Source organism: Rhinolophus hipposideros (assembly GCF_964194185.1).
Source record: "Rhinolophus hipposideros genome assembly, chromosome: 5".
Classification (NCBI taxonomy): Eukaryota; Metazoa; Chordata; class Mammalia; order Chiroptera; family Rhinolophidae; genus Rhinolophus; species Rhinolophus hipposideros.
Window position 1 is genome coordinate 57,003,770 of NC_138051.1, and position 24,680 is coordinate 57,028,449.

The 24,680-nt window shown below is 53.1% G+C and overlaps 2 protein-coding genes across 9 annotated transcripts in view; both read right to left on the reverse strand.

Moving 5' to 3' along the window:
- Positions 1–19,028, reverse strand: part of IGDCC3 (immunoglobulin superfamily DCC subclass member 3) — a 39,745-nt gene extending 20,717 nt beyond the window's left edge. The window contains exons 1-2 of one of the 2 annotated variants that reach the window (XM_081049611.1): positions 18,821–19,028; positions 16,345–16,650 (exon numbers count right to left, since the gene is read on the reverse strand). In XM_081049611.1, the coding sequence (XP_080905737.1) occupies positions 16,345–16,650; positions 18,821–18,908 (394 nt within the window). In that variant the 5' untranslated portion in view covers positions 18,909–19,028. The remainder of the gene's footprint in view (positions 1–16,344; positions 16,651–18,820) is intronic. The other variant, XM_081049612.1, reaches the window with a different exon arrangement.
- Positions 19,029–21,441: 2,413 nt separating this feature from the next.
- Positions 21,442–24,680, reverse strand: part of IGDCC4 (immunoglobulin superfamily DCC subclass member 4) — a 39,242-nt gene continuing 36,003 nt past the window's right edge. For all 7 annotated transcript variants that reach the window (XM_081048464.1, XM_081048461.1, XM_081048463.1 and 4 more), the window contains one exon: positions 21,442–24,328. In XM_081048464.1, the coding sequence (XP_080904590.1) occupies positions 23,924–24,328 (405 nt within the window). In that variant the 3' untranslated portion in view covers positions 21,442–23,923. The remainder of the gene's footprint in view (positions 24,329–24,680) is intronic.

Here is a 24,680-nt window from a genome sequence, read left to right on the forward strand (position 1 = left end):
CCACATCCCCCAAAGGAGGCAGAATTCCTGCCTCAAATGTGTTGCCTTGTGCCTCTCTCCTAGCCCTTATCAGACTGTATTCGCCTAGCCCTTATCAGACTGTATTCGTCGGTTCTCTCCTACTAGTCTATGAGTCCCTTACAGTTAGAGACCAGTCTAATTTACCTTTCTACCCTCCAGCACCTAGAACAAATAAATAATAAGGTAAATAATAAGTCCTCATAAACTGTTTCCTGAATGCTGATTTTAAGGAAGAGGGGGGGTCATTCCCCATAACCTTCCATCCAAGTCCCCACCCTGCCACAATTCAATGTGTATCCTTGGTTAAGTTACTTGCTCTACCTGAGTCTCAAATCCTTCAATGAAAATGAAGGAGTTTGGGGCGGCGGGTGAGCTCAGTTGGTTAGAGCGCGGTGCTCTTAACAACAAGGTTGCTGGTTCGATCCCCACGTGGGCCACTGTGAGCTGCACCCTCCACAACTAGATTGAAACAACTACTTGACTTGGAGCTGATGGGCCCTGGAAAAACACACTTAAATAAATAAAAGTTGTTTTGTGTTTTTTTTTAATGAAGGAGTTGGACTAGACCCCCACTCACAAACTTGGCTGTGTATCATAATAACCTAGGATGCTGGAGAGCCATGCAGATTTCTGGACTTCACTGCTAGAGCTTCAGATCCCTTGGTCTACCTGGTCTGTCTGGCATGCTGCTCAGGAATCTGTATTTCCATTAAAGCTCGGGATGGTGTCTCACACGCATAGCCAGGGTTCTTGAGAATCCTGATCTTCTCTATGCTCCAGCATCCTACGAGTGCAGATTCTCGGCCCAGTCCCCCAAGCCTTGCTGGAGGCCGGCTGGCCCAGGCAGTCTGACTCCAACGCTAGGAGGGGCAGAGTGGGCAGTGGGGCGGGCGGAGGAGCATGTGGGATCCCAGCCCCCACGGGACCCCAGTTCAGGCATTCGGATGGCAGGCGGGGTCAGGGCCCTGAGCCTGAGGCCCTGAGAGCCGCTCACTCGGCGGCAGGAGTAAGTGGGACCATCTGCTCCACTTCTCCGAGGTCAGCGCTTTGTGTCAAGCTCCCATCCCCCTCGCCCCTCCCCCTCCTTCCCCTCGTTGCCCTTTGACTCCCCGGACTCAAAAGAAAAAAGCACTTGAGGTCCTGATGAAATGGGAGTGTGATGGGGGCGACGACCGCCGGAACTCGGGGCCGAGCAGCCCCCAGGAGAGCGCAGAGCGCGGCGGCCTGGCCGGGGAGGACCGGCGGGTCCCATCCGCGGCGGCCCAGGGCCGCTCCCAGGGGAGGCAGCTCCGGTTCCCACAGCCGAGCGGGCCCGCCGGGCCCCTTTGAAGTGGCCGCAGCTGCACACCCCGGCCCGGGGCTAATCCCCGCCGACGCGGGCGTCCTCGCCCCCCCGCATAGCAATAGTGTCCGCGCTGAATGGCGCTGGCTAATTACCTCGCTCGCACCGCCGCGGGTGAATGAGAGAATCCGGCATTGTGAGCGGCGAATGGAGAAAATAAGACAGCCATTGTCCTCACACGCCAAACGAGGGTTTGATGTCGCTGGGGCTAGCGAGGCACCATTTCCCGCCACCCCCTCCCCCAGCGGTGCAAATTCCCCAGCCCCTGGGCGGGACCTGGCGGACTCGGCTGCTGCCCAGGGAAACTGAGGAAGCAGCTCCTGTCTTCTGTCCGAGGAAGACCCGCAGGCGGACACGCCACCACCCGGGGGCTTCCCTCCCACCCCCACACTGGGCTCCTCACCGAGCCTACTCCACCAGCAGATTCTTAGGGACACGTACTGTACCTACTGTGGGCGCCCAGTTTTGTCCTTGACTCAGAAAAACAGGCACGGCCCTGCATTCAACAGCCTAATTAGATTTCGTTGGGAACGCATGAAACAATGGGTGGAGTCGGGAATTTATATACCTCAGTGCCCAACTGTGTGCCACCAGCTGAAAGGCCTGGAGAAGTTCAAAGAATGACTGGGAAAGATGTGAGTAGAGAACCGCAGGAGAGAGACTCGGTAAAGAAGGGGAAGGAAGCCAGGGAACTGTGAGAAGCCGGAACTGAGGAAGGGACTGAAGCGCTCAGGGAAGAAGAGGGCAATGGCTGCAAAGGGGAGGTCCAAGATATAGAGGGTTTCCAAAGCCAAGTCTTGGAATTTGGATGTAATGCCCAAAGCACTGAGGCCACTGTTTTGATCCAAGGAAGGGCCCTAAGAGAGTGGTGGGCTGATAGGTAAGATTGCACTTCCAAACACCTGTCTGTGGAAACGGACTCATTATCAGAAATGGGACTAGCTTGAGGCATTTCACTTTTTTTCATGTATCAGGATGTGAAGCGGCTCAGCTTAGAGATCAGAACTAAAGGAAACCCCCATGCAGATGTACAAGCTCATGACCCACACTATGTGTTCAACAGATTCTTTGTGCGACATCAGGCTGCCTTCTCCTCCCCATCACCACCAAGTAAGGTTGGTTTTTTTGTGGGGGCGGAGAGGTAGGGGGAAGAGATTACATCCTGCAAGATCAGGAAGTGTCTTATCTTTCTATCCCTCAGAACACTTAGCTCAGAGACAGGTAGGTACAGGATAGAAGCCCGCTGAGATTTGTGGATTTGGGAAATGAACTACTTTCATATCCCTCAATACCACATATCCTTTCCCTGGAAGCATGTACTTTCTAATCCCTACTGATGGGCCCTTAGATTATATCTGCCTAAAGGAAGAGTACTATACCTATGTTCCAATGTTCTATGGGGCTTATCAAATGATAAAAAAGGTCTGGTCTGTTGCTCATATCACGAGTGGGGAGTAGGCCGTTGGGCTGAACCAGTAGCCCTGAGACCACACATTTGATGCATATCACAGAGCTCTTTCTGAGACTGCAATCTTTTCTAATGCCCAAGTGACAACTAATTATAAACCCTTTGTGAGGGACCCATAGGCAAAGTCATAAACAGGACCATCCATCTACTGAGCCATTTATCCATTTATTTGAGAATAAAATTAAAGAACAGGCCACAATGTTGAGAGACTGAATGAACAGCAGCCAACACTGTTCCTTGCTCTGACTGACCAATCAGATTTAACATTACCAAGTACTAGTTGTAACAGCAATACGTGAAAAGCATGCTTTTAAAGGAGAGAAGAATGTAAGTATAGCTCATTGTTTATTTGACCCAATCCTGAATCAACTCTGCTCACAACCTCAGATGTGATCCATAATGTTTCTCTTTATAATTATCCTAAATCTTCTTCTTAGAGTTATGTTTCTTCTGCCTACGGCTCTAGAACCTTAAGCCAGCTTGGTATCACAGCACCTGCTGCTGCTAAATTACTCCCCTGCTTAGGCCAATCTGCCTAGTTAATTGATCTGCTTAGTTGGCTGGTTTAGAGAACTCCAAAACAAAACAAAAAGATAAAGCAGCATGTTGTGGATGGGGTAGATGTGAGAGGCCTGGAGCCCCACCAGTCTGGCCCCCTCTTTCCCCTCATCTCCAGCTCCTGAGCCCCCTCCACAGACCCAAGGACTCTAAGGAATAATGCTTAAAGTCCTTTGTTCTAAAGGAAAAAAAGGGATTTATCCAAGGAAACAACAGCCAGTTAGCAGATCAAAGGTCATTCTCATGCTATCCAGGCCACTAGCTTCATTTCACAAGGCTAAAATGACCATTCAAATGAGAACTACAAATATAATTGTTACTATACATTATTATATGTATGTGTTTATGGTTTGCCCAGATTTCAGCAAGAGTGCCCGAATGTCTAATCCCTAGATGAATTATACTTTGGAAAAGGACCCATTATTCGAAAAGTAAGGGGAGCCTCTGGGCCCAAATTAGAGACTCACTACTTTTAACTGAAAAAGTGCTTTCAAAGGAAGCCTATTTCCCCTCACAGCTCTTCTTTCTCCAAACCCAACACCATAAGGAACTTTAAAAATAATCCTCTGTGGGTATTATGATAGGAAGGTAATGAGCATAATGAGAGTGTGTTTTTTCTCCTCTCATCCATTCCCACAGCAACCTGCATTCACAGAATGCTTCATTATCATGGTTATAACTTTCAAGATAACGGGAGGATAGGCATGTACATGCAGGGCTAGTCCTTCCAAAGGGCATGCACGAGAAGCTGGAGGGAAGAGGGATGCTTTTTAGCATGGAACCTGGCCTGTTAGCTCTTTGGGGGATGAGGCCAGTGGTCTGGCATCCTAGGACTTTCTCCAGCGTGTCTGGGAAAGTGTCCCACCCTGAGGTGATGAGTACCACTAGCCAGGTCTCTAGGGTGGCAAGAATGAGATCTGAACTCACCAGGCCAAGCCCTTCCCACTGAGCACAAAATCCTGGCACCTTCGGCTCAGTCTAATCCTTCTCCTCCCCCAGTGGCCAGTGGTGGGAACTTAGAAGAAGAGTGTTTTAAGAGAGCAGAATAGCGAGATAGGGGTGCTTTTTAAAGCCAGAAGAGGCTGGGATAGGAGACTTAGGACAGTTACATGTAGACAGGGCTGTTCTCAGCTCCTGACATAGGGACTCAGAAGCTTGGGAGAATAGCTTAAATGAAACCACCCCTGGAGGCCCTTGGGGAATAATATCTGACTCAGCTTTAGCAGATTTCCTAACCCCAGGCTATTGAGCTCCAGAGGTTGAGTGACCCATAGCAGACAGGAGGTGTTCCTACCCTCCCATTTCATACACCCAGGGCTCCCCACTTTCTCACTCTCAGCGGGTACCAACTCCAGGCCAGGTCTCAGGTTCAGCACTGAGGATGCAGAGCCAGGCCCTCCCCTCAAGGAGTGTGCAGACCAGTGGGAGGGACAACCAATACACTCACTGTCCCAGAATAGACTGGGTCTTCTGATTTCCCCACCCCCAGAAAGGAAAACTGGGCACACAGCCCAACACATATTCCTTGAATTGATATCATAAAAGCTATATTGCTTTATTTCAGGAAAGCCTTGATCCTACCAATGTCACACTTGGCGGCTTGCTTCTGGTGATCTTGATTTTGTTAGTTTGATGGAAAAATGACTGATTTGAGAAGTAAACTCAGAAACACAGGAGGGCAGGACTATCAAACAGGCTCAATCCTGAGACTCATTCTATGTAATATCATTACTGGTAATCGGACATAATGGAAGGAAGAATATTCTAATCCAATCTGCAAGTGAGACTAAATTAAACAGGGCTTCTCTAAGGTACTAGAGGTTTAGAATACAATTTTAAGAGACCTAAAAAAAATTAGGATGAAGGGAATTATTGCAGAAAGAGGGTGACATCCCTATAAGCCAGGCTATAAGAGGCAAAACGAAAATAACCCAAAAGGGGCTGAAGACAGCGGGTAAAGGTCCAAGAATTGTTTATCATGAGTCAAATACTGGGTTTCAATTCTCTAAGTTACAGCCCAAATCCCGTTTGGCCAATCAGCATGTTGGGAAGAACAGCTGGCCTTTCTGTCCCAGCTCTGTACACCCAGGACTTGGGGGCAGGGCGCTTTCTCTGGACGTCAGCTTCCACAGCTGTGATAGGAGAAACACGGGCAGGAGGCTGGGGGAGAGGGGAGAGTAGGCTCACCCAAACCTGGAAAGCTTTACCGGCCCCCCATTCCTGTCTGCTTGGGGGTGAAAGCACTCCCAAGCACTGTTAGGGCCACAGGCACCCATCCCTGGATTCCAGGCTACCATTCCATAAAGGTTCTGGGACTCTCCTTCTCCTCTTCCTCCTAGAGCTGGCTTGTTGAAAGGTCTGCCCACAAACTTTTAGCTAGCTCTAACCCCTTGTCAGAAATACCTGGCCCAAATACCCCACCCCAAACAAATTGGGAGAAAGGGGGCTGGGAACACTTCTGCTCCATTAAGCCCCACCAAGACCGGCTCCAGGCTCCGGGTTGGTGAGGGGCAAGTTCCTGAGTTACCAGGTGCCAAAGGCCCTTCCCACCTTGGCCAGGGCAAACCAGGGAAGTAGTGGCCCCGAGGCACGGAACCGGAGGGGGGGTGGGCTCCAGGAAGCGAGGACACCTTCACAAACAACGTATTCACACACACTTGCACAGCACGCATGTCCTCACACCCACAGACACACCCGGGTGCGGTGGCTCGACAGCCCCGCGACTGCGAGGCGCAGGGTTAATTGAATGCACATTGATTCGGCCGCGTTCACCCGCCCAGCCCTAGGCGAGAAGCGGCTGCTTTGTGCTGGGGTTGAGGACAGCCCTACCGCCGGCTGCGAGGGACAGGGGTCGTTTTCGGAGCCGGTTACCCCCGGGGCCACCCTCTTCCTGCTGCACGCGGCCCCGGAGAGGGTCCCTGCACCAGGACGGCTTCGCAGGCCACGCGGCTCCTGGAGCGCGCGCGGGACTGGGAAGGCCCAGGGCCAGGTCCATGGCTTAGGACTCGCGCGCTGGCGGGAGGGAGCGAGGAGGGCCGGCACCAAATGGGAACAGTGAAACAGGGTGCGAACGACATGAGAGCTTTTATGCAAAACTTTGATCTTGACTTTTAAAAAAGGAGGAAGCCCAGCCAGCGTGCCAGGAGAGCTCCAGGAGAGCTCGTGCCAGGAGAGCTTGAGGGGGCCGGTGTGTGTGTGTGGGGGCGGAGGGGGGGGGGTAACTGGAGGAGAGAGCTGGAGTGAGCCTGGAGAGAGACAGGGAGGGGAAGAGACAAGGAAGAACCATGCTTAAAACAAACAAACAAATAAAAAACACTGAGTCAGGGTCTCAGAATTTTAGAAATGGGAAGGAACTTTAGGAATCTTTTAATCTGTTCCTCTCCACATCACCTGCCACTAATGAGGAAACTGAGGCTCAGGAAGGTGAACTGATGGGTCTGTAGTCACATAAGGATGAGTTGAACATTCACATTTTAAAAGCAGCTTCCTGTTGAAGTGGGAGCCAGGGAGAGCCCAGAAGTAAGCACCGGCTGGTCTGAGTCAACTCTAAGCTCCTACCTCGACCCTCCATCAATAACGGTGGGACTGGAGGAGGTGTCCCCTCCAAGCCTGACACCTCCGGTGGGGTCCTGGCGCTAGGACTGAGCCCTCCCGCCAGCTTCTCTGCCCTGCTGAAACCTAAACTAAGGGTGCCTCCATCATGGATGAGGGGCCGGATCCTACTCCCTTTCTTCCCTTTGTAAGACAGGCAGGGCAGTACGCCCTCCCATTTCTCACAAAGACAAACTGAGGCCGAGCTTTTCAAGGGAGGGAGGAAGCTTGAACCCAGAACCAGTTCTCAGTGCGTGTCTATGCGCATTTCATACTGGCGGCAGCTCCTTCAGGGTGTCTGTAGTTCTTCACTAACCTCAGCAAGGGCACTGGGCTTTCTTCCCATAAAGTGCCGAGTCTCTGAAGGGGGGAAGGGGCTGATTTGGTCGGGGGACACAGAGAGGTGCCCAAGGCAGGCAGGACCACTAGCTGGGGCTCATGCCCCAGGAAGTATTAGCCCTAAACAAAGGGCCTTCAGGCCGGGGATGAGGGACGAATCAGGACCCTCACAGAAGCCAGGCTGGCTGGGAGTGAGTATGAAAGCACCGAGCACCCAGGGCTGGTACAGGCTCCCAGGAGGGTCTGGTTTGGTGCTCCCCAGAAGTAAGAGTCCCTTTCCTGTCTCTCACCTCAGAGACCAAATGCCCACCCTGTTCCGGGGACCCCAGCCACAACTGCCCCACTTCCCTTGCTAGTAAGGACCTTGTGTTTGGGGCTAACCCCTCCCTGCTGTGCTGCTCAGGTTACTGGGCAGCCTGTATCCAACCCACTGCTCATCGGGGCCAAGAGGGCAGAGGACCCAGCACAGGCCCCGTCCCCCAGGTAGTGGCAGGGAATCTCCCAGCTACCACAGCAGGTAGGGACTGTGGCTCGGGGTCAGGGCCATGTTCCTCTATGAGGCCTTTAGACCACCTTGCCCAGGCAAGAGGACAGCACAAGGACAATCAGCAGCCTGGCTGCTCCAGGCTGATTATGGCTGTTCCCTGCTACCCCTCCCCCTCCCAACAGGACCCCTGGGGAGAGGATCCTACTTAAGCCACACCAGTTCCTCTCCTGTGATTTGTTCTGAATTTTCAAACAAAGAGTAATTATGACAGATGTGGAGCAATCAGCGGCATTATGCAGGGAAACAAGAAAGGGAAGGGGAGCAGAGGAGGCCCCGGGGGGGGGGGGGGGAGGGGGGGGGAGGGGAACTTGTCTTCTCTCCTCAGGAAGAAGCAACTCCCACCTCTACTTCCCACAGCCCAGCACCCTCCCAACTTCTTTTCCTGCCAGTCCTGCCCCAGCCAGCTCTGCCCCACTTCACAGATAGGGCAAGACTTTCACGCAGAGCAGGGCATCCCAGCTTCACTGGCCTTCCAGACTCTCCAAGGGCCTCCAGCAGCAGCTGGGGGTGGGGGGCGTGTAGCCTTGCCTAGCCCACCCAGAAGTGGCTGCCACTTTGGCCAGGGTTCTAAGCTGTTCTCTGTTCACACCCAGTCTCCCACCCCTACCCTGCGTGGGTCCAGGTACCTGGCTCTGTTTCTGAGGCCTTTAAACTGATTATGTTCTCAAGGGACTCTAGCTCCGGCTAAGGACACTCAGGCCATTGCTGTACGGGTCACTCAGACACAGGTTTCAATCCCAGCTGCCCAGCATACCCTTGGGTAAGTTAATTAACCATTCTGGACTTCTGTTTACTGATCTCTAAAGTAGGACTAGTCATAAGTATTAGAATTATTGTGGTAAGTGAGTACATTAATACATAAAGGGCTTAAGACAGTGCGACCCCCTATGACTCGGATTGCTTCTACTACCGCTGCTACTACCACCACCACCATCATTACTGGCTAGTTCACCTCCAGTGCCAGCACATAGGTGGCTTTCAAACCACTGAGTTCAGCATCCAGTGTGGTTGGGACACTCAGAGGCCCTCTGCAAGAGGCCATGGGTGTCAGGGGCTCCCACCCAAGCTTTGCTGGTTAACCATCACATCCAGAACTACAACCACAGACAAAGCCTGGGGCAGGGCAGGATCCAAGAAAAACAGAAATATGCCTGCCAGTCTGCCCTGGGGAGATATTAAAAAGATCCTCCTTTCCCAACTAGAGAGCAGTGAGGCACTGGGGAGGGCAGAGGTGTGAGGGACCCCAGGAGCTCTCTTACCTGCCTAGGCGAGAGAAACCAGCCACGTCCTTAGGCAGGTTACCCCCTAAGGGCCTCAGTTTTCAAGTCTGTAAAATGAAAAGGTTGGACCAGATGAACTCCAAAGTTTCTCCCGCTGCTCTGAATGCCTGGGATCTGACCTGGAGGCGAGGAAGACCTCCAAGGTCCTAGGTAGGCTGGGAATTCTAGGATGCTTTTGCTGGAGCCTGCAACTCAGTGACAGGGCTAGCACTTGGTTCTCTTTCCCGGTGGTCTGCCCCCTCCTCTTCATTTAGGTGGTCTGGTCTCCATCTGCCCACCCCAAATCCCTGGGGCCTCTTGCTTGTCCCCTCTCACATTCCAGTGGCCTTGGGGGCAGCAGCCAGACCAGAAAGTCCAGTTCCTACCCATTATCACTGCTCACATCTGCACTGCAACCCAACACCAGCATTCCAGAGAGCGGCCCCCACCACCCACCGTGGTCAGTGTCCAGGCGCGGAGACAGGCCCCAAGCAGGGGCCAGTGTTCTCAGATTCCTCCCAGTGAAGGTCTGCCCCCAGGGAGGTTTTGGCTTGCTGCAGAGGCCAGGGCCCCTTTCCTTTGGGGTCCTCTTTGAACCTGACCCTTTCAGTCTGTCCTCTTCCTATCTCTTTGCTCTGTGCTGAGGACTGAGCTCACCTACTTTGCTCCTGAAACAGAGGGATCTACCTTCAAGCATAGCAGAGGATGGTGCACACAGGAATCACCACAAATAGAGATAAAGGCAGGAGGAAGGACAAAACAATAAAAAGAGAGGAGCTGGAGAAAGGAAGATCAGACAGGGTCAGATCTGTAGGTCAGACAGGGCAGGAAAAATGAGGAATGAGGAATGGTCAAGACAAAGATCCTGAACATGACCTCAAAGGAAGGCAGAGGTGGGGGACAGTGTGTGTAGCGGTGTCAAAGAGCACCGAGACCGAGATTCAGAGGAGATGGAAAAGGGTGGGTGGAAGGGAGAAGCTGGGATATGAGCCCTCTGCATCCAAATGTCCTCCCCCTGCCTGAATCAAGGGGCTATCCGGCCTGTAGGAAGCCCTCACTCCCCACCACTCCATCTCCCTGTGGTCTGGCCTGGAACCCTTCCTGCTTGCCCCTCTTGAGGCCTTTGCTCAGCCCTTGCCGTTTCTACCTTTCCTGGGCCCCAGTCACCCCTTCAGGAAGCCACTGGGGCTGCTCCTGTCCATAGAGATGACACTGGCTTCTGCTCTTCCCTTACATTGGAGGGCAGCCACAAAGGGTTAGCTTTTCTTTGGAACAGGGTGAATAAAGTTGGGAGTAGGGGGAGCAAGTGCAGAAATCAAAGAATGGCCCTTTGGGGGAGGATGGAGCAGCACAGCCCAACAAGTTCCGACTGCAGTCCGATCGTTGGTACCCGCTTAATGAATAAGAAAACTATGGCCTAGACTCCCGGAGGTACTGTGGCCATGCCCACGTGCCCATCATGTAAGCCCCCACCCTCCACCCTCCACCAGTGACCTGGGGCTCGCCTCCCTCCTCTCTCACTTCAGCTGGCTAGGTAAGTATCAGTCCCCTGCAAGAGCTAATAAAATTATCTACCACTGCGTCTTGCCTGGCACCAGTTCTGTGCATTCTAGCTCTCTAGCCTGGCCACACAGCTCAAGGGAAGAGGGATTCCCACAGGAAGGCCCTTCAAGGAGAGCTGGATCCCAATCCCAGGCCCCACATACATCCTTCCGGCACCCACCTATATACTCAGGTTTCCACATAGGCACACGTGGCAATACACACACACACACACACACACACACATGCACACACATGCACACGCACGCACTACTGGTCTCTACATTCCTTGCTGTATCAAGGCTATGGACAGAGACTCTTAGGGGGGCAGAGGTTAGTTACACAAAGCAGACATTTTTGGAATCACTCAGTCCAGTTTAAACAAAGACAGCAGTGAGCTGTTTGGTTTTTCATCCTGGTGCCCTTCTGTTCCATCCTACTCTTACTGAACGCTGTGCAGAACCGCCATCAAGCCGCTGTGAAAAGTCTCTCTTATACACACACGCACATGCCTGCAGGAACTCTGCAGAGGAGAAAGGCAATACAAGGAGGCCAGGAGTGAAAAAGTCCTTTTTCCCTGGGGGTGGGGAGGGGACTGAGGGTTAAGGGGGGCTGGGGGCCTGTTTCATTTGCAGGCTGCAAATGCCTCTCCTATTCACCGGCCCACATTCCCAGCCAAGGCGCCAGGCCAGGGACAATGCCGGGAGCAGGAACAGAGAAGATTTGCACATTGTGTTCAAGGGACCAGCTGGCTGCCTGCGACAGTGGAGCCAAGGTGTGGGAACCAGAAGCGTTCGACTTCCACACTCAAGTCCTGCGGGTGGGAGTGAGGGGGGGCCTTTCCCCAACAGTTGGGGCCAATGGGCCTGGGGATACACGCTTAATCCAGCCAGGGAAAAAGTTCAAGGCTGGAGACCCCGAGACCCTGGCATGAGGAATGCCAAGCAAAGCAGGTTCGTCTCTGATTCACACTCCATCTGGCGAGGAAGAGAGTCTCAGTTCCTCTAGAGATAAACATGCAGAAGCAGCCACCCCATGTTCGTGCCCTGAGTGTGTTATATTCCCCTGCTGGTCCTCCCTGTTCACAAGCTTCTGTTCCTTTGAGCTATGCTATCAATTATGAGGCAGGGAGAGAGAGAGAGAGAGAGAGAGAGAGAGAGAGAGAGAGAGAGAGAGAGAGAGAGACAGACAGACAGAGAGAGACAGAGAGAGAGAGAGAGAGAGACAGACAGACAGACAGAGAGAGAGAGAGAGAGAGACAGAGAGAGAGACAGAGAGAGAGACAGAGAGACAGAGAGAGAGAGAGAGACAGAGAGAGACAGAGAGAGAGACAGAGAGAGAAAGCAAAAGAGAAGCAGAGAGAGAAACAAGAGAGAAAGAGCTTTGCACCCAGAAGGCTACATGTTCATTTAGTTTTTACCAAGCTCCACGGGCAGGGGACGTGAGAAATACAAAGGAAAGAGAAGTCCTTTAGGAGCTTAAAATCCAGTTGAGGAGACAGATGGAATATCCAGCCACAAAACAGTTACTTAACAATGCAAGCAGCCATCACTGAGAGGAAGGTTGAGCCTGAATGCCACAGACCACAGATACTGCTTGCCTTAGCAGGGGGAAGCTAAAGTGGTCTTTGGGGAAAGGTTGAGTAAGGATGAGCAGGGGCCGGAATAGACCGGGAAAAGGCCCAGTGAAGGCAGGCATATCCTGAAGACTGGCTGGATGACAAGGAAGCCTTAATACCTTCGGGCAGAAATGAACCTCGGTCCAGCCACCCACTACTACAATGAGAAAAACAAACCCCAGAGAGGACGAGTGACTTGCCCAGAGCCACACAGGACTCCTGGTGTCCAGGCATGGGCCTTTCCATCACACCCTCACAGCTTTTCAGAAGTATCAGAAGGGGTTGTTCTGTGGAATACTGCCTGGCAGGTAAAAGGTCCTGAATCTCACCCATTGGCACCTACTGCGAGGCCATGACATACATATGGGTGAACTGCCAGGCAGGAGAACGGATCTAGGCCTGGCCACTCACTTATCGCACCAGTGACACTTCAGCTGTCGCACCTGCTTCCTGCCCTAGTGGGTAAGCAGACGTGTGTTTGACAGACAGTGACAGAGACTCCCTCAGGGCTACCTGAGCTGAGCTGCTCCTTCAGGAGGACAGAAGAGCCTGAGTTCCACACACCGGGGCTGAGCATACAACCTCCAGGTGACAAAGGCCTCCAGCTTACCAGCCACTGAGCCAGGACCACTTCCCTCCACAAACCACTGCCCTGGACAGAGGCCCTCCAGGATCCCCTACATTCAACGAGCCCTCCACACAAGCTGCACTCCCCAGCAGCTCCAGCGTGTAGTTCTCCCGACCCCCACCCACAGACCTATGCCGAGACTCTGCCTACAGATCCACACAACCATGGGTCTTGCTGCTAAAAGAGGATTTCAGAGAGGTTGGTTAAACTGCCGTCCCCCAGACAGGTTGAGAACAATGAGGACTTTACAAGTGTGTAGCTGAGGGAGGGCGTGAGAAGTAGTGATGTACTGAGGTGCAGACAGCAAGGGAGGAGACGTGGACTTTCTCCCCTCTCACCACACCCCGCTGCCTCTTTCTAGGAGTCTGGGCTCACCACTGGGGGCCTGGCTGGAACCACCACAACTAAAGGCACTTAGAACTTTACCTTTCTCACCTCTAATACCTTCCCGGAATAATAATAGCTAATGATTAAGGACCATTTTCTACTTGCCCTGTACCTGTTAAGTTCTTTACACATATCATCCTAGGTGATCCTCACAAGATTTCTCCTTGGTAAGTATTGTTTCCCCATTCTAAAGATGAGGAAACTGAGACTCAGAGAGGTTAAGTGACTTGCCAAGTCCATCTAGCCAGAGTCTCGTGGCCTCCACAGCCCACCCTCATAACCATCGTTGGGCCTGCTCAGTGAGGATGGTCCCAAGCTGGGAGGGAGGCCATCTGGCTGTGACCCCCGCCGGCACTGAGACAGGCTGGCCTTCATCCTAAACTAGTGGTCGGTACCTAACACGAACCACGATACTTAATGAGCATTTCCCGGATGTTAAGCCTTGTGCCAGGTGCTTTACATCCATCACCTCATTGGATCCCCCAATACCCTGGTCAACTATGGTATTATTCCCATTGTTTTCAAATGAGGGCATTGAGGTCAAGTGGTTTCAGTAACTGTGCGAAGGACACATAATCAAGGAGTGGCAGCACTGGGGTCAAATCCCAGGGCCTGGAAGCCCACGTTCTATGGACTTAAGTATACTGCCCACAGACCCCACTCCAGTAACTGTGACATGGGCATGGGCTCTCCTCCAGCACCTGTGGGCCCCCCGCATCAGCAGCACCTGGGTTCCTGTCAGACGTGCAGAACCCCAGGCCTTGGCCTAGGCCTCCTGATTCCAAGTCTGAATTTTATCAAGATCCCCAGGTAACTCACAGGCACAATAAAGTTTGAGAAGTCCCGCTCTAGAACACATAGCTCTTTACTCCAGTTTCCCAGGGAGCCTGAGACCAAGAACTAAGGCCAGGAAGTGAGGGGCAGGAACGGAGGGCTTCTGCCTGAGGGAACCCCAATTGTTTCCACTCCGGTAGTTAGCCCATCCCTCTTTGGAGTCATCCAGGCACACAGACCCCAACAGGTATGAGTCAATGCACATGTTTCCCTGTGTCAGGTGACCCACGTGCCCTCCCTGGAGTCCCACCCGTTTCACAGGCCAGCCCTTCAGCCCTTCAGCTTCAGGCAATACCCAGAAGCTTGGGAGAATCCCCAGGCCATCCCAGGAAGGGGTTAAAACAGAACAAGTCGTACTCTGGCTCCAATAATTCCACTCCCTGATAGATTTCCCTGGAGTGCTCCCTAACTGAATCCCAGTGAGGGAGAAAGCTGGGGGCTGGGAGCAGATTCAGGCAATTTGCTGTTGGCGGTGTCAGTGAACCACCTTTAAATGAGATTAATGTATTTGCTCCCACTAATGAGCGCCTCCTATGTGCCAGGCAAAGTGTGGGGTGTGCTAGTCCTCACAACCATCCCACCAAGTAGGATGTAAATTTCACAGGTGGGGAAACTGGATCACATAGAGGTAATTCTGCCAGGGTCTCCTCCTTCACGAGTGTCTCAGTTTTCAGCCCTCAAATGATAAACTCATGGAACAGCAAGGCAGAGAAGCCAGACATGCTAGAAGCCTGAGTAGTCTTAGGATCCTGACACACTTCATCCTAAAAGGGAGATACTTAGAACTGAAGCCCCCAAGGAATCAGCCCGTAGTTTAGCCCACCCTGGTCAGGCCTCTTTCAAGGGCAGCATCTGAGCCCACTGGGATGGAAAGGAGGGGCATTCCCAGCTGTCATCCTCTGGCCCAGAGCTCAGATGCCCCAGCAGACCTGCCCACACGGGTCTGGACCCCATCTGCCTCACCGGGTTAGTCCTCTGGGTGACTCTGTCTGTGAGGGATGTTTAGCATGCGCCCTCCCCATTAGCCCCTGTAGAGCAGGTAGGAGAAGCAGAGGACTCCGGGGGACTCCTCACACCTTTTCAGCAAAGCACCCTCCCATGTCACACAACATCTGCAGTGCCCACAGGCACACTGGTAGGGAGTTATTACCAAAGGAGGAAACCTAAGCAGCTAAGCAGCTTTGGAGATTTCTAGGGACATCAGCCTGTGAGGTGAGAAAAGGGGACCCAGCCACCTGGTTGCTTGGTATCCAAGCGTTCCCCCATGGTGCCACCAGCCTTGTGGGGAGAGAGAGGTCCTATCAGACTGCCTGTGTTTGGGGGCAACCCCCACAGCTGTTCCCAGGACTCCAAAGGCTTAACCAGGCTGACCTCACCCACGGTGGCTTTCTCTAGCCAGAGACCACATTGCAATTTTTAATCCTGTTAGGTGTTTAAGGAAACCAAACATCTTGAAGGTATTACCATTTATAGAAAAGCACATTTACAATTAACTATATAGAAACACCTGGGGATTTATCTCCCAGAATTCTAGGCTGGTGATGTAGGGGCCATCTATTCGTCAGCATTGGCATAGGCCAGGGAGAGTGTGGGGTCATTTCCCTGAGAAGTCTCATTTCTCCATCGGCAAGCTTCCTCCGGTCCCTACCCTCCATCCACGCTTCTCTTCTTCACACCCAGCCATCTGCTCAGAGGCTGTCCCAGCCTTCCCCTACATAGCCGGGAGGGCTGAGAGATGAGGGGTTGCTGAGCCAGAAGTGATTCGGTCTCAAGGCCCAGGGCTGCCTCCCAGACAGCTCCATATGGGGGCCTGGATCAGCCTCCCTTAGAACAAAGGGGCATCTTAAACTCAACGAGAGGGCTCCTGCCTCAGAACGATTCATCATTCACCAGCCGTTCAGAGCAACTGTGCAAATGCCCTCAGAGCCAGGAAGAAACTTGTCAGCCATCAGACAGGAAAGAGGCAGCATGCCACAGGAGTTAAGTGGGGGGGTATAGGGTTCAGATTGCCTAGACTGGACATGTTCCAATCAGTTAAACGAGTATATGATATAATTCCACCACCACAAATAACGGCTATGCACCTCTCAACTGACCCATGCTGAGAAAGGAGTCCTCTAGAAGGCTGCGTAAGATGGAACTGCTCCTCCTGCTCCCCATTACCTAGACCCTCAGTCTGGGGGATGAAAAAGTAAAGGGTGCCCACTTACTTGCAGCCTGGATGCGAGCCTTCCGGCTGACCAGCAGCCCCAAACGGTTCTGAGCCACACACTCATAGTCCCCCTCGTCTGAAGGGTGGCTTCCTCCATCCAGCCGGAACTGGAGGATCCTCAAGGACCCATTGGCCAGCACAGTGGAGTGGGTACTCTCCGACAGCTCCACCCCATTCTTTCTCCAGGTGATCCGCACAGGAGGGGTCCCTTCCCCCCTGCAGGCCAGCACTATAGGCTGACCAGGGACTGCGACATCATCGCTTGGCTCCACAGCAAATGCCAGTTCGGCAGAGTGGCCAAGACCTGCATCAGGCAGAGGAGATGAGAGGAAAAGGAGAGGTTAGTGTGGAATGAGCAGAGAGGAAGAACTCCACACACAGGAGTTCCAAGTTCTCTGGATCTGTGGATCCCACCCCCATCTTTCTGTAATGTTCATAGGAATGTCTATTAACATGGAGAACTTGAGGCATTACGAAGCATCATCCTAGGCAGTATTGTGCTTAATCAACAGGCCATCTCAGAGAGAGAGACATTATTGGTACCATTCCCTCTTTTACGAGGACACTGAAGCCCAGTGATAGCAAGCAACTTGTCCAGGTTCTCACAGTTAATCGTTACAAATCTGGGATCCAGAGCAAGAATGATTTCCGCACAGCTGCTGCTGGCTCTGTGGCCACCCTCCTTACGCACTGAAGCCTCACACACTTTCAGGGTGTGATCTTAGGTAAAGTATTCAACCTATCGTGTCTTCCTCACCTATTTAAAGGAGGAACAACAATTAAGACTTTGTGTCATAGGGTTGTTGAATATGATTAACAGACTCAAAGGCACTATGAAAAGTGGAAAGTTCTAGACCAATATAAAGTGAGATAGAAACAAATCATTGCTTCTTTTCGCTGGCGAAACCACCTGAGGCCTGGTGGGTGACTGACAGGGAGCAGGGTGTGTGGACACAGCAGCAGGTACAGTCTGGGCTGTGGACCAGCTCTACTGCCCCTCCTCTAGGATGCTGTGGGTTTAGGTCGTTTTGCCTTTGTCATGAGGAGAGAGGAGGGTACCCAATGTCAACTCAGATTTCCCGAAATTCAGGAAGAGGGAGGTTCCTAGAACCTTGACTCCCAACAACCTTTCCACTCCTGCCGTAGCGGGATGAGCTGGAAGAGAAGGGCGAAGAGGGCGCTCCAGGAATCAGGAGAATCCTGAAGGGAAGGACAAGTGCTCCAATCCAATCCCAGGCATGATGCCAAGTTGCCAACTTCTCCAACGAGCAATGTACCAGACGAATTACAGCTTCACTCCAGGAGGAACAACCCACCTGGGCTGAAAGAGCAGTCACAGACCCCTCCTCACTTTTCCACGAAACTAGCGATCCTAGAGCTGGCCCCTCCCCAACAGACCAGAGCCCTCCCGGGCTTGGGGAGATGGGGAAGGGGGTGGGGAGAAAGGAGGAGAAGGGTTGGGGTTAAGGGCGGTCGCGCCACCCTCAGGGATACTTTAAAACATTTGAGGATCACACCCCTTCAACCCCCTACCCATCCTCCCCATGACCTGCGTTTCAGCTCCCTCAGCCCCCAACCCCACCCCGGTGTAGCAACTGTGGGATAAAGTTTCTCCTAGATGCGGACGCGGTAGCCTGCTTCTCTGAGCCGAGAAGAGAGAGAAAACAGGCCGGCTGAGCGTCTGCTGAGAACTTGGGGTGGGCGGAGAAGGGAGGAGATGCGCGCTCCTCTCCCGTGAGACGCGCCCATCACAGCCACGGAGGGAAGCGGGGGTGTGAGGAGCGCTGGGCAGCGAAGCCGGCGCCCGGGGAGAGGGCCGCGCTGCGTTCGCACACTCCCGCGAAGGGCGGGCACGTGGGCGCCCCCGCCGCTCGCGCGCTGGCTCTCCGCCGTCGTCCCTTCGCCTTCCTCGCAGTGTGTCCCTTAGGTGTCCTCCCACGCGCGGCCTCCCTCGCCTCCACAGTCGCTCCCTTGCACCCCGCGTCCCACTCCGACCCGCAAATCCGGGACGTGCTGGCTTCGCAGGCGCCGCGCGCTCGGTGCTGCCCTCCGCGCCTGGCTCTGCGGTCTCCGGCCCCGGCCGCCCCGGCCGCCTCCGTGCCCGCCGTCAGGCTCCCCCTCGGGCAGGACTCAGTCTTGGGGAGCCCCGGCTCGTTTCCCCTCCTCCCCAACTCCAGCTCTCCCGCCCAGCTCCCGCTCTGCCGCGCTCCTCGCCCCTCGGTCGGGGCTGCGGTCCTGCCCCGAGTCCGGGGGCCGCTTCGCGCTGAGCCCGTTTTCCCTCCGGGAGCTCCGTCCCCGGCAGCCCCCGCCGCCCCCAGCAGCCCGGCCTCGGGGCCCTCCCCCGGGCTCCGACCCGTCCCGCCCGGCTGCCCTCCCGGGTCCGCCCGCAGGTCCGCCTCTCGCGCCCGCTCGCTCCCCGCTCGCCCTCCCCGGGGCTCCGTCCGCAGCTGCCCGGGGGGCGGCGCCGTGCTCACCATCGCCCGGCGCGGGCAGCAGCAGCGGCAGCAGCAGCGGCAGCAGGAGCCGGGGCCCGCGCGGGGGCGCGGCGCGCGGGGCGGCCATGGGCTCTCGGTCCGCTGGGGTCGGCGACGCGCGGCTCCGGGGCCTCTCGCAGCTCACAGCGCCCCGCGGGGCCGGCGCCGGGGCCGCGGCCGGGGCTCCGGCCGGGGCCGAGCCCGGGCAGCGGGGGGCTGGGGCCACATGCCCGCCTAGGGGCGCTGGGGGCGCCGGGGGAGCGCCGCTTGCGCCATCTTGCACCTACCGGGCGATCTGTCAGCCTCGCCCGCGGAGCGCGCTCCGCACTCGCGCCGCCCGCCCCTCCCTCCTCTCTCCGCCCGCCGCCTGCGACCCCCCTTCCCTCCCCTCCGGTCCCCTCCCCCACCCCCCTCTCCCCGGAGGCCCGGTCTGGGGAACAAAAGAGCCGGCAAGCGCTTTAAGCGGCCGGACATTCCCGGCAGCGCGGCGGACGCGCCCCCTGCGCTTTGAACTGTGGCTGGAGCGGCCGGCGCCTTCCCCGGCGGCAGCCCCGGACCCCCTCCCCGCGGGCTGGCCCCGGCCTCGGGGGCTGGGGAAGTGGGGACCGAGCGGACTGTGGAGTGGGTCCGGGCTGCGGGGAAACACGCAAAGCTGCGGGATTTGCTTTTACCCACTCTTCTCCTTCCTCCACCGTGCTCAAGTCTATATTTTCGAGCGAATTCCCTAAAAGCGGCACAAAGTTATCAAAGACTCGGTTTATCCATGAGGTTTTTGGTCGTTCCACCCCAAAGGTTTAGGACGTTTCGCTGCAAGACTGGCTTCTCTAGACTGAAGCGTCCTAGAGCTTGCGTGGACGGGAGGTAGGAGAGGTGAAAAGGCAGCTTCCTCCAGGGCCGGGACAGCAGACCCAGCAGGACAATTAAAACGCTAAAGTAGCCTAGGATCCGACCCTGCGGTCCAGCCCAGCCAATCCGAGCAGTCACTCACTGAGTTCACCTGGAAAAGAATCATATCTCTCAACTCACCCCTAGAGACCTGTAAGTCACACAGGTCCTGACAAATGACCTGGGAACTGGAAAAGCACATTGAGACTTAAAATCCCCAGTAACATTTCTCCACCCAAAGAAGACTCCATGTTTCATGTCAGAGAACACATAAGGACACAATATAGGTCCCATGTGAGAACGTTATAGCAGGTAGATCTGCCTCCTAGGAGATGATAGCCATGCCAGCCCTCAGAGACCTCAAATCTTCATCTCTCACTCTTAAATGACCTTCTGTCGAGTCCAGCATGATGGGCTACTCCAACAAAATTATTGAACATCTACTAAGTTCTAGGAGCAGGAGATTGAAAGCGGGTAGTCTCTGCCTCAGTCAACTGTTTGCTCCTCTAGTGTTAGACTGGGATGGCGGAGGAATAACCAAGTCTCTTGATAATAACTCTGGAATCTTGGGATTAGGAATGTTACCCATATAGAAAACTAACCTTGGTGCAAATGAGTAAAGAAATGCAGGCCTCCAGAAAGCAGACGAGTTTATTAATGATGGGGTTTGTGCCGCCCAGGGACTCCTTCCTCTGTAGTAGCAATTGGAAGATAAGCCTGGGAGGCAGCACTTGAGGCATGTGAGCAGTGGGAGGTGATGGTGAAATTCAGGCTCAGGGGACATCAGCACACTCCAAAACCCCAAGCTGATTTCATTGTAAGGAAGGGCAGGAATGATGGGCCTCTACTGGAGGGGAAGGGGGGCCCTCCCTAGGCCTAGTCCTGGAACTCCCTCCTGCAGGGCTTGAATTCTCAACAACTCCTTCTTGGCTTGTCCTGAACTTGGAGAGGTCAAATTGGTGTCCTGAGTTGCTGTCATTTTAAATTCATTTTGACAAGTGTTTAATTCTTCTTTATCACAACGCTTGGTCTGAGAGCGATATGCAAATAATGGCTATTCTGCTGCATGCAAAATGTGCAGTATCTCTCCATATGATCTGTCAATTAACTCGTGTCTGGCCCACCAATGACTTTGGGGGTGGTCCTGGGCAGGACAGCCTCTGGCTCTTGGTTCTCTCCAGCAGAAAAAAACATGCACGTCCCAGGCTCCGTAAAGATCTTAGCAGAGCAGCAGCCAACCACGGTCCTGAGATGAGTGTGGGGTATGATGGTGGAGTTCTGTGTGTGTGTGCCCACATTTGAGTTAATGGACACGAGGGTGTTTGTGAAGGTGTGCTCACGTGGGTCTCTGAGCTTGCCCATGTATGTGTGTGCAGCCATGAGCAATTTTGGAGACCAGAGTTATACAGAATAATAATTGTGGAGCCCAAACCTCTGGTGTTGTTTGTTCACTCCTCCCTTGCACCCAAGAAAGTTAAAAAAAATGTGCCTCCAGATGGAAAGAGATCCCCATCTCTTGGGGATGGCCTAAAAGAGTGCCATCAAAGAATGCGTCTTTCCTAAGTTTAAGTCTTTTTTCTAAGTGCCTATTGAGGGAGGAAGATGGTTCAGTTCTTTCCCATGACTACCTGCTCTCTACCCTCAAAACCCAACATTTCTCATCTGGTAGGATATACATTCTCTATGCAGAAAGATTGAGGAAATTCTAGACATTGGTTCCAAAAGATAATTCCACATTTTTGGAAAATAGTTTATTAATTCATTATAAGGACAGATACATGATCAATGCCTTGGGTTAACACTAAAAAATGTCATATTTGTAAGGAGAAAAAATGCTGGAAAAAATTAAATAATATAGCATAAACTAAATACAGACAAATAAATGAGCAGGTACTGATTACACTTGTCATGCATCAAAAAAAGGTTTTTAAAATGAGACTCAAAAAACGTAAGACATCGATGGTAGGTGACAAAGGGATTAATACCCTGTAAAAGGCCAATAGACTCTTTTCTAATAAAAATACTGCTACAAAGACACAAACCTAACACTTCCAAATTACCCAGAGCCCAAATCATATATAATACTAGTGAGTAATGGCCACTTTCTTATCAACTGTGAGTTATAGGCAGATACCAGATTTATTACTTATTTGCTTTTGAGAAACAATTTTCCACCCAACCTAATGGGTTATAAATTGTCTCATTTGCAGCTATTTAATTTAAACCAGAACCTCAGTGCCTGTTAAACAAGAACATGAAAAATGACTATGTGGTGTAATGCTAAGAGCCTACTGTTAAAACAGCCATTTAATTCACGGCAGTTTTTTTTTTTCCTTTAGAAAAAAAATCAAACCAGGAAAATAAAACGAGGCTTTTGACCTTCAGAGCAATGATAAAACATATACAGTGGTGTTAGCCACAGTAACGCTGAATGCTACAGAAATAGTACAAGTGACAATTCTGTCCTTAATGCGATACAAAAACCAACATTAATAATCTTTAGTGTTATCATAGGCTGGTTGAAGGAGGGGGAGGGGGAGGAAATGTAGGTGCGGATGTCAAACGTGAGTGACACCCGAGTGTAATAAACACAGATGCTGAAAGGGTCTGAGGAAGCTGCAACTCCGCTGAGAGACATTTCACCATTAAAAAAAAAAAAAAGAAAAAAGGAAAGATAGACTGGTTATTTCTAATTTGGCCCAGAAGCCAGAGTTAACCCTTGATGTGCCAATCAGTTAAAAAGATGCATTTATGGAGAAAAGACCCCAGATTCCATGCTCCTGTGAGAATAAATGACATTGTTTTCTCTACACAGGAAATAGAAGTCAAGCTTGTCCCTGTGTGGTGGGTCATCAGAAAATGATTTCAGGATTGAAAGAAAAAAACAAATGAAATGAACCAATCGCCCTTGTCCTGTGCAAAGATGTCCTTTCTAGACCCCGGAGGATGAGATTCCTCTTACCCCCACCCCATCAGCTCATGTTCAAGGCCCACAGAGTGGGAATCTGCTGGGCTGCGGTGCCCCTAATTCCCACTCTCCTTCCTCCCTTTAGCTTCAGCTAGGAAGGAAGGTTCCAAACCCCTCCATCCAGCCAACCTACCTTCCTGCATAAAAGAGAGGGAGGAATTTTATCCTGAGACTCTGGGTCATATTCCCCTTTCCCCATCTCAAAAATCCCCTTGTGTGACTTGGATTCATCACCTCCAAAGAGAGTCCTCCCATCTCAATCCCAGGGAGAAAGATATAAGGGAAGCTGGAAGGTCTTCTCTAAACCTGCACTGGGGGTGGGCCGTCTGCCTGGGGAGGGGACAGATGGAGGCGCAGAGAGAAGAAGGGGCAGGAAGGTAATGGGTGAAGTGACTGGCAGACATAGAAATCACACTATGGCCTCAAAGCAGACATGAGGTAGTCATGTTGTTAGGGAAGGAAGGTGGGAGAACCACATGACAGTATGCGGAGAGGTGCAAGAGACAGGAAAGGCAGACATTCAGAGGAGACACAGAACAGTGGAGACGAAAGGAAAGAGTAACGGGGAAGAAGTGAAGGACATTGAAATTAGGAGAGCAAGTTGACTGGGAGAGGGGCCACTAGGAGAAGGAAGGAAGCGAGAGAAAGAGAAAGCAGATGTTCAAAACCAGGCACTTTCCAAATTATAGAAGTCAACACAGAGTTGCTCTGAGGGCAGCCAGAGTCACCCTCTCAATTTGGGCAATGGGACATGGGTGATGGGAGATGATCCAACTAAAATGTTAGGTGTTCAGAGCCTACTTGCACTCAGCCCAGCCAGGCGGAAAATGGGCCGAGGGTGTCTTTGACAGACAGGGCACTGCAGACACTCGCAGAGTGTGTAATAAAAGGCTGGGTGACAGAGGTGGGGGGCCCACAGGCCAGGGGACTGACCAGTCTGGGGCCCTGCTCTGACCTGGAGGCCCCTTGCCTGGACTGACCAGCTCACTAACCAGCACACACACGTGGTTCCCATATGTGTCCGTCATATACAGTCATGCTTCACGTATCTCTCACGTATCACATGTGTTACAGAGTATGGGGGAGTGAATAATCCATTTCTTCCTCCCCCCCTTGCCAAAGCACCCTAGGAGGCTCCAAAAGGCTTGATGATGTTCAATATCTTCAGGTACACACGTGTACGTGCATGGCCACGTGTGTCATATGCCACAATCCAGATCAGCCTGCCCCAAACTGCCCCTCCAGGCGAGCTAAGCAGAGGAAGAGACAGGGGCTCTGGGCAAGCCAGGGCTGGTGCCTACAGGGCAGGGGGCCTTTGGCTGGCAGCTGTTCCCGAGGGCCCCCTCCAGCGCCTCGCTGGACTGCAGGTCTGGGTAGGGGCAAGAAGGTGCCTGTGGTAGGCAGGTAAGTCTGTCTGGCCCAGTGGCTGCCTGCTCACACCCTCCCAGCTCCCTGTCCAGCCAGTCTCCCCCTTGCCCTAGACCCACAACACCCGAAGTGAGGTCAGGAGCTCCCGAAAGCAGGGGATCCTCAGGTTCCAGGTCCTGGAGGGGGAGGTCAGGCGTCCCTGTGGAGGCACTAAAGTCGGAGTGGACAATGACTTCAGCCTCCACCTGGTTCCTGCAGGCGGGGGGCGGCTTCTTCCTCCCATTGCCCTGGTCAGAGCAGAGAACACAAAGACAGGGTGAGAGTCACTGAGTGGAGAGAGACTGACCCCCATCCCCTCCCACGCACCCCAGAGCATACATCACGTGAGACCTGGTTAAGGAAACAGGCTGACTGCCCTACAAGAGATGGTGACTGGACACATGGGAAGGGAGGGGGAAAATAGGCCCTTGCTTAGGAGTTCCAGAAGTACCAGATTTAGTCAGTGCCTCAGTGAATATGAAGGGCTGGAGGCACTCAGGTCAGGCCTACCCTCAGACCCATGGGGATTCCGCTCTGGCCCTCTTAGGTCTAGGGAGAGGAGGGACTGTCCCCAAAAAGGAGAAATACAGATTCCTGCCA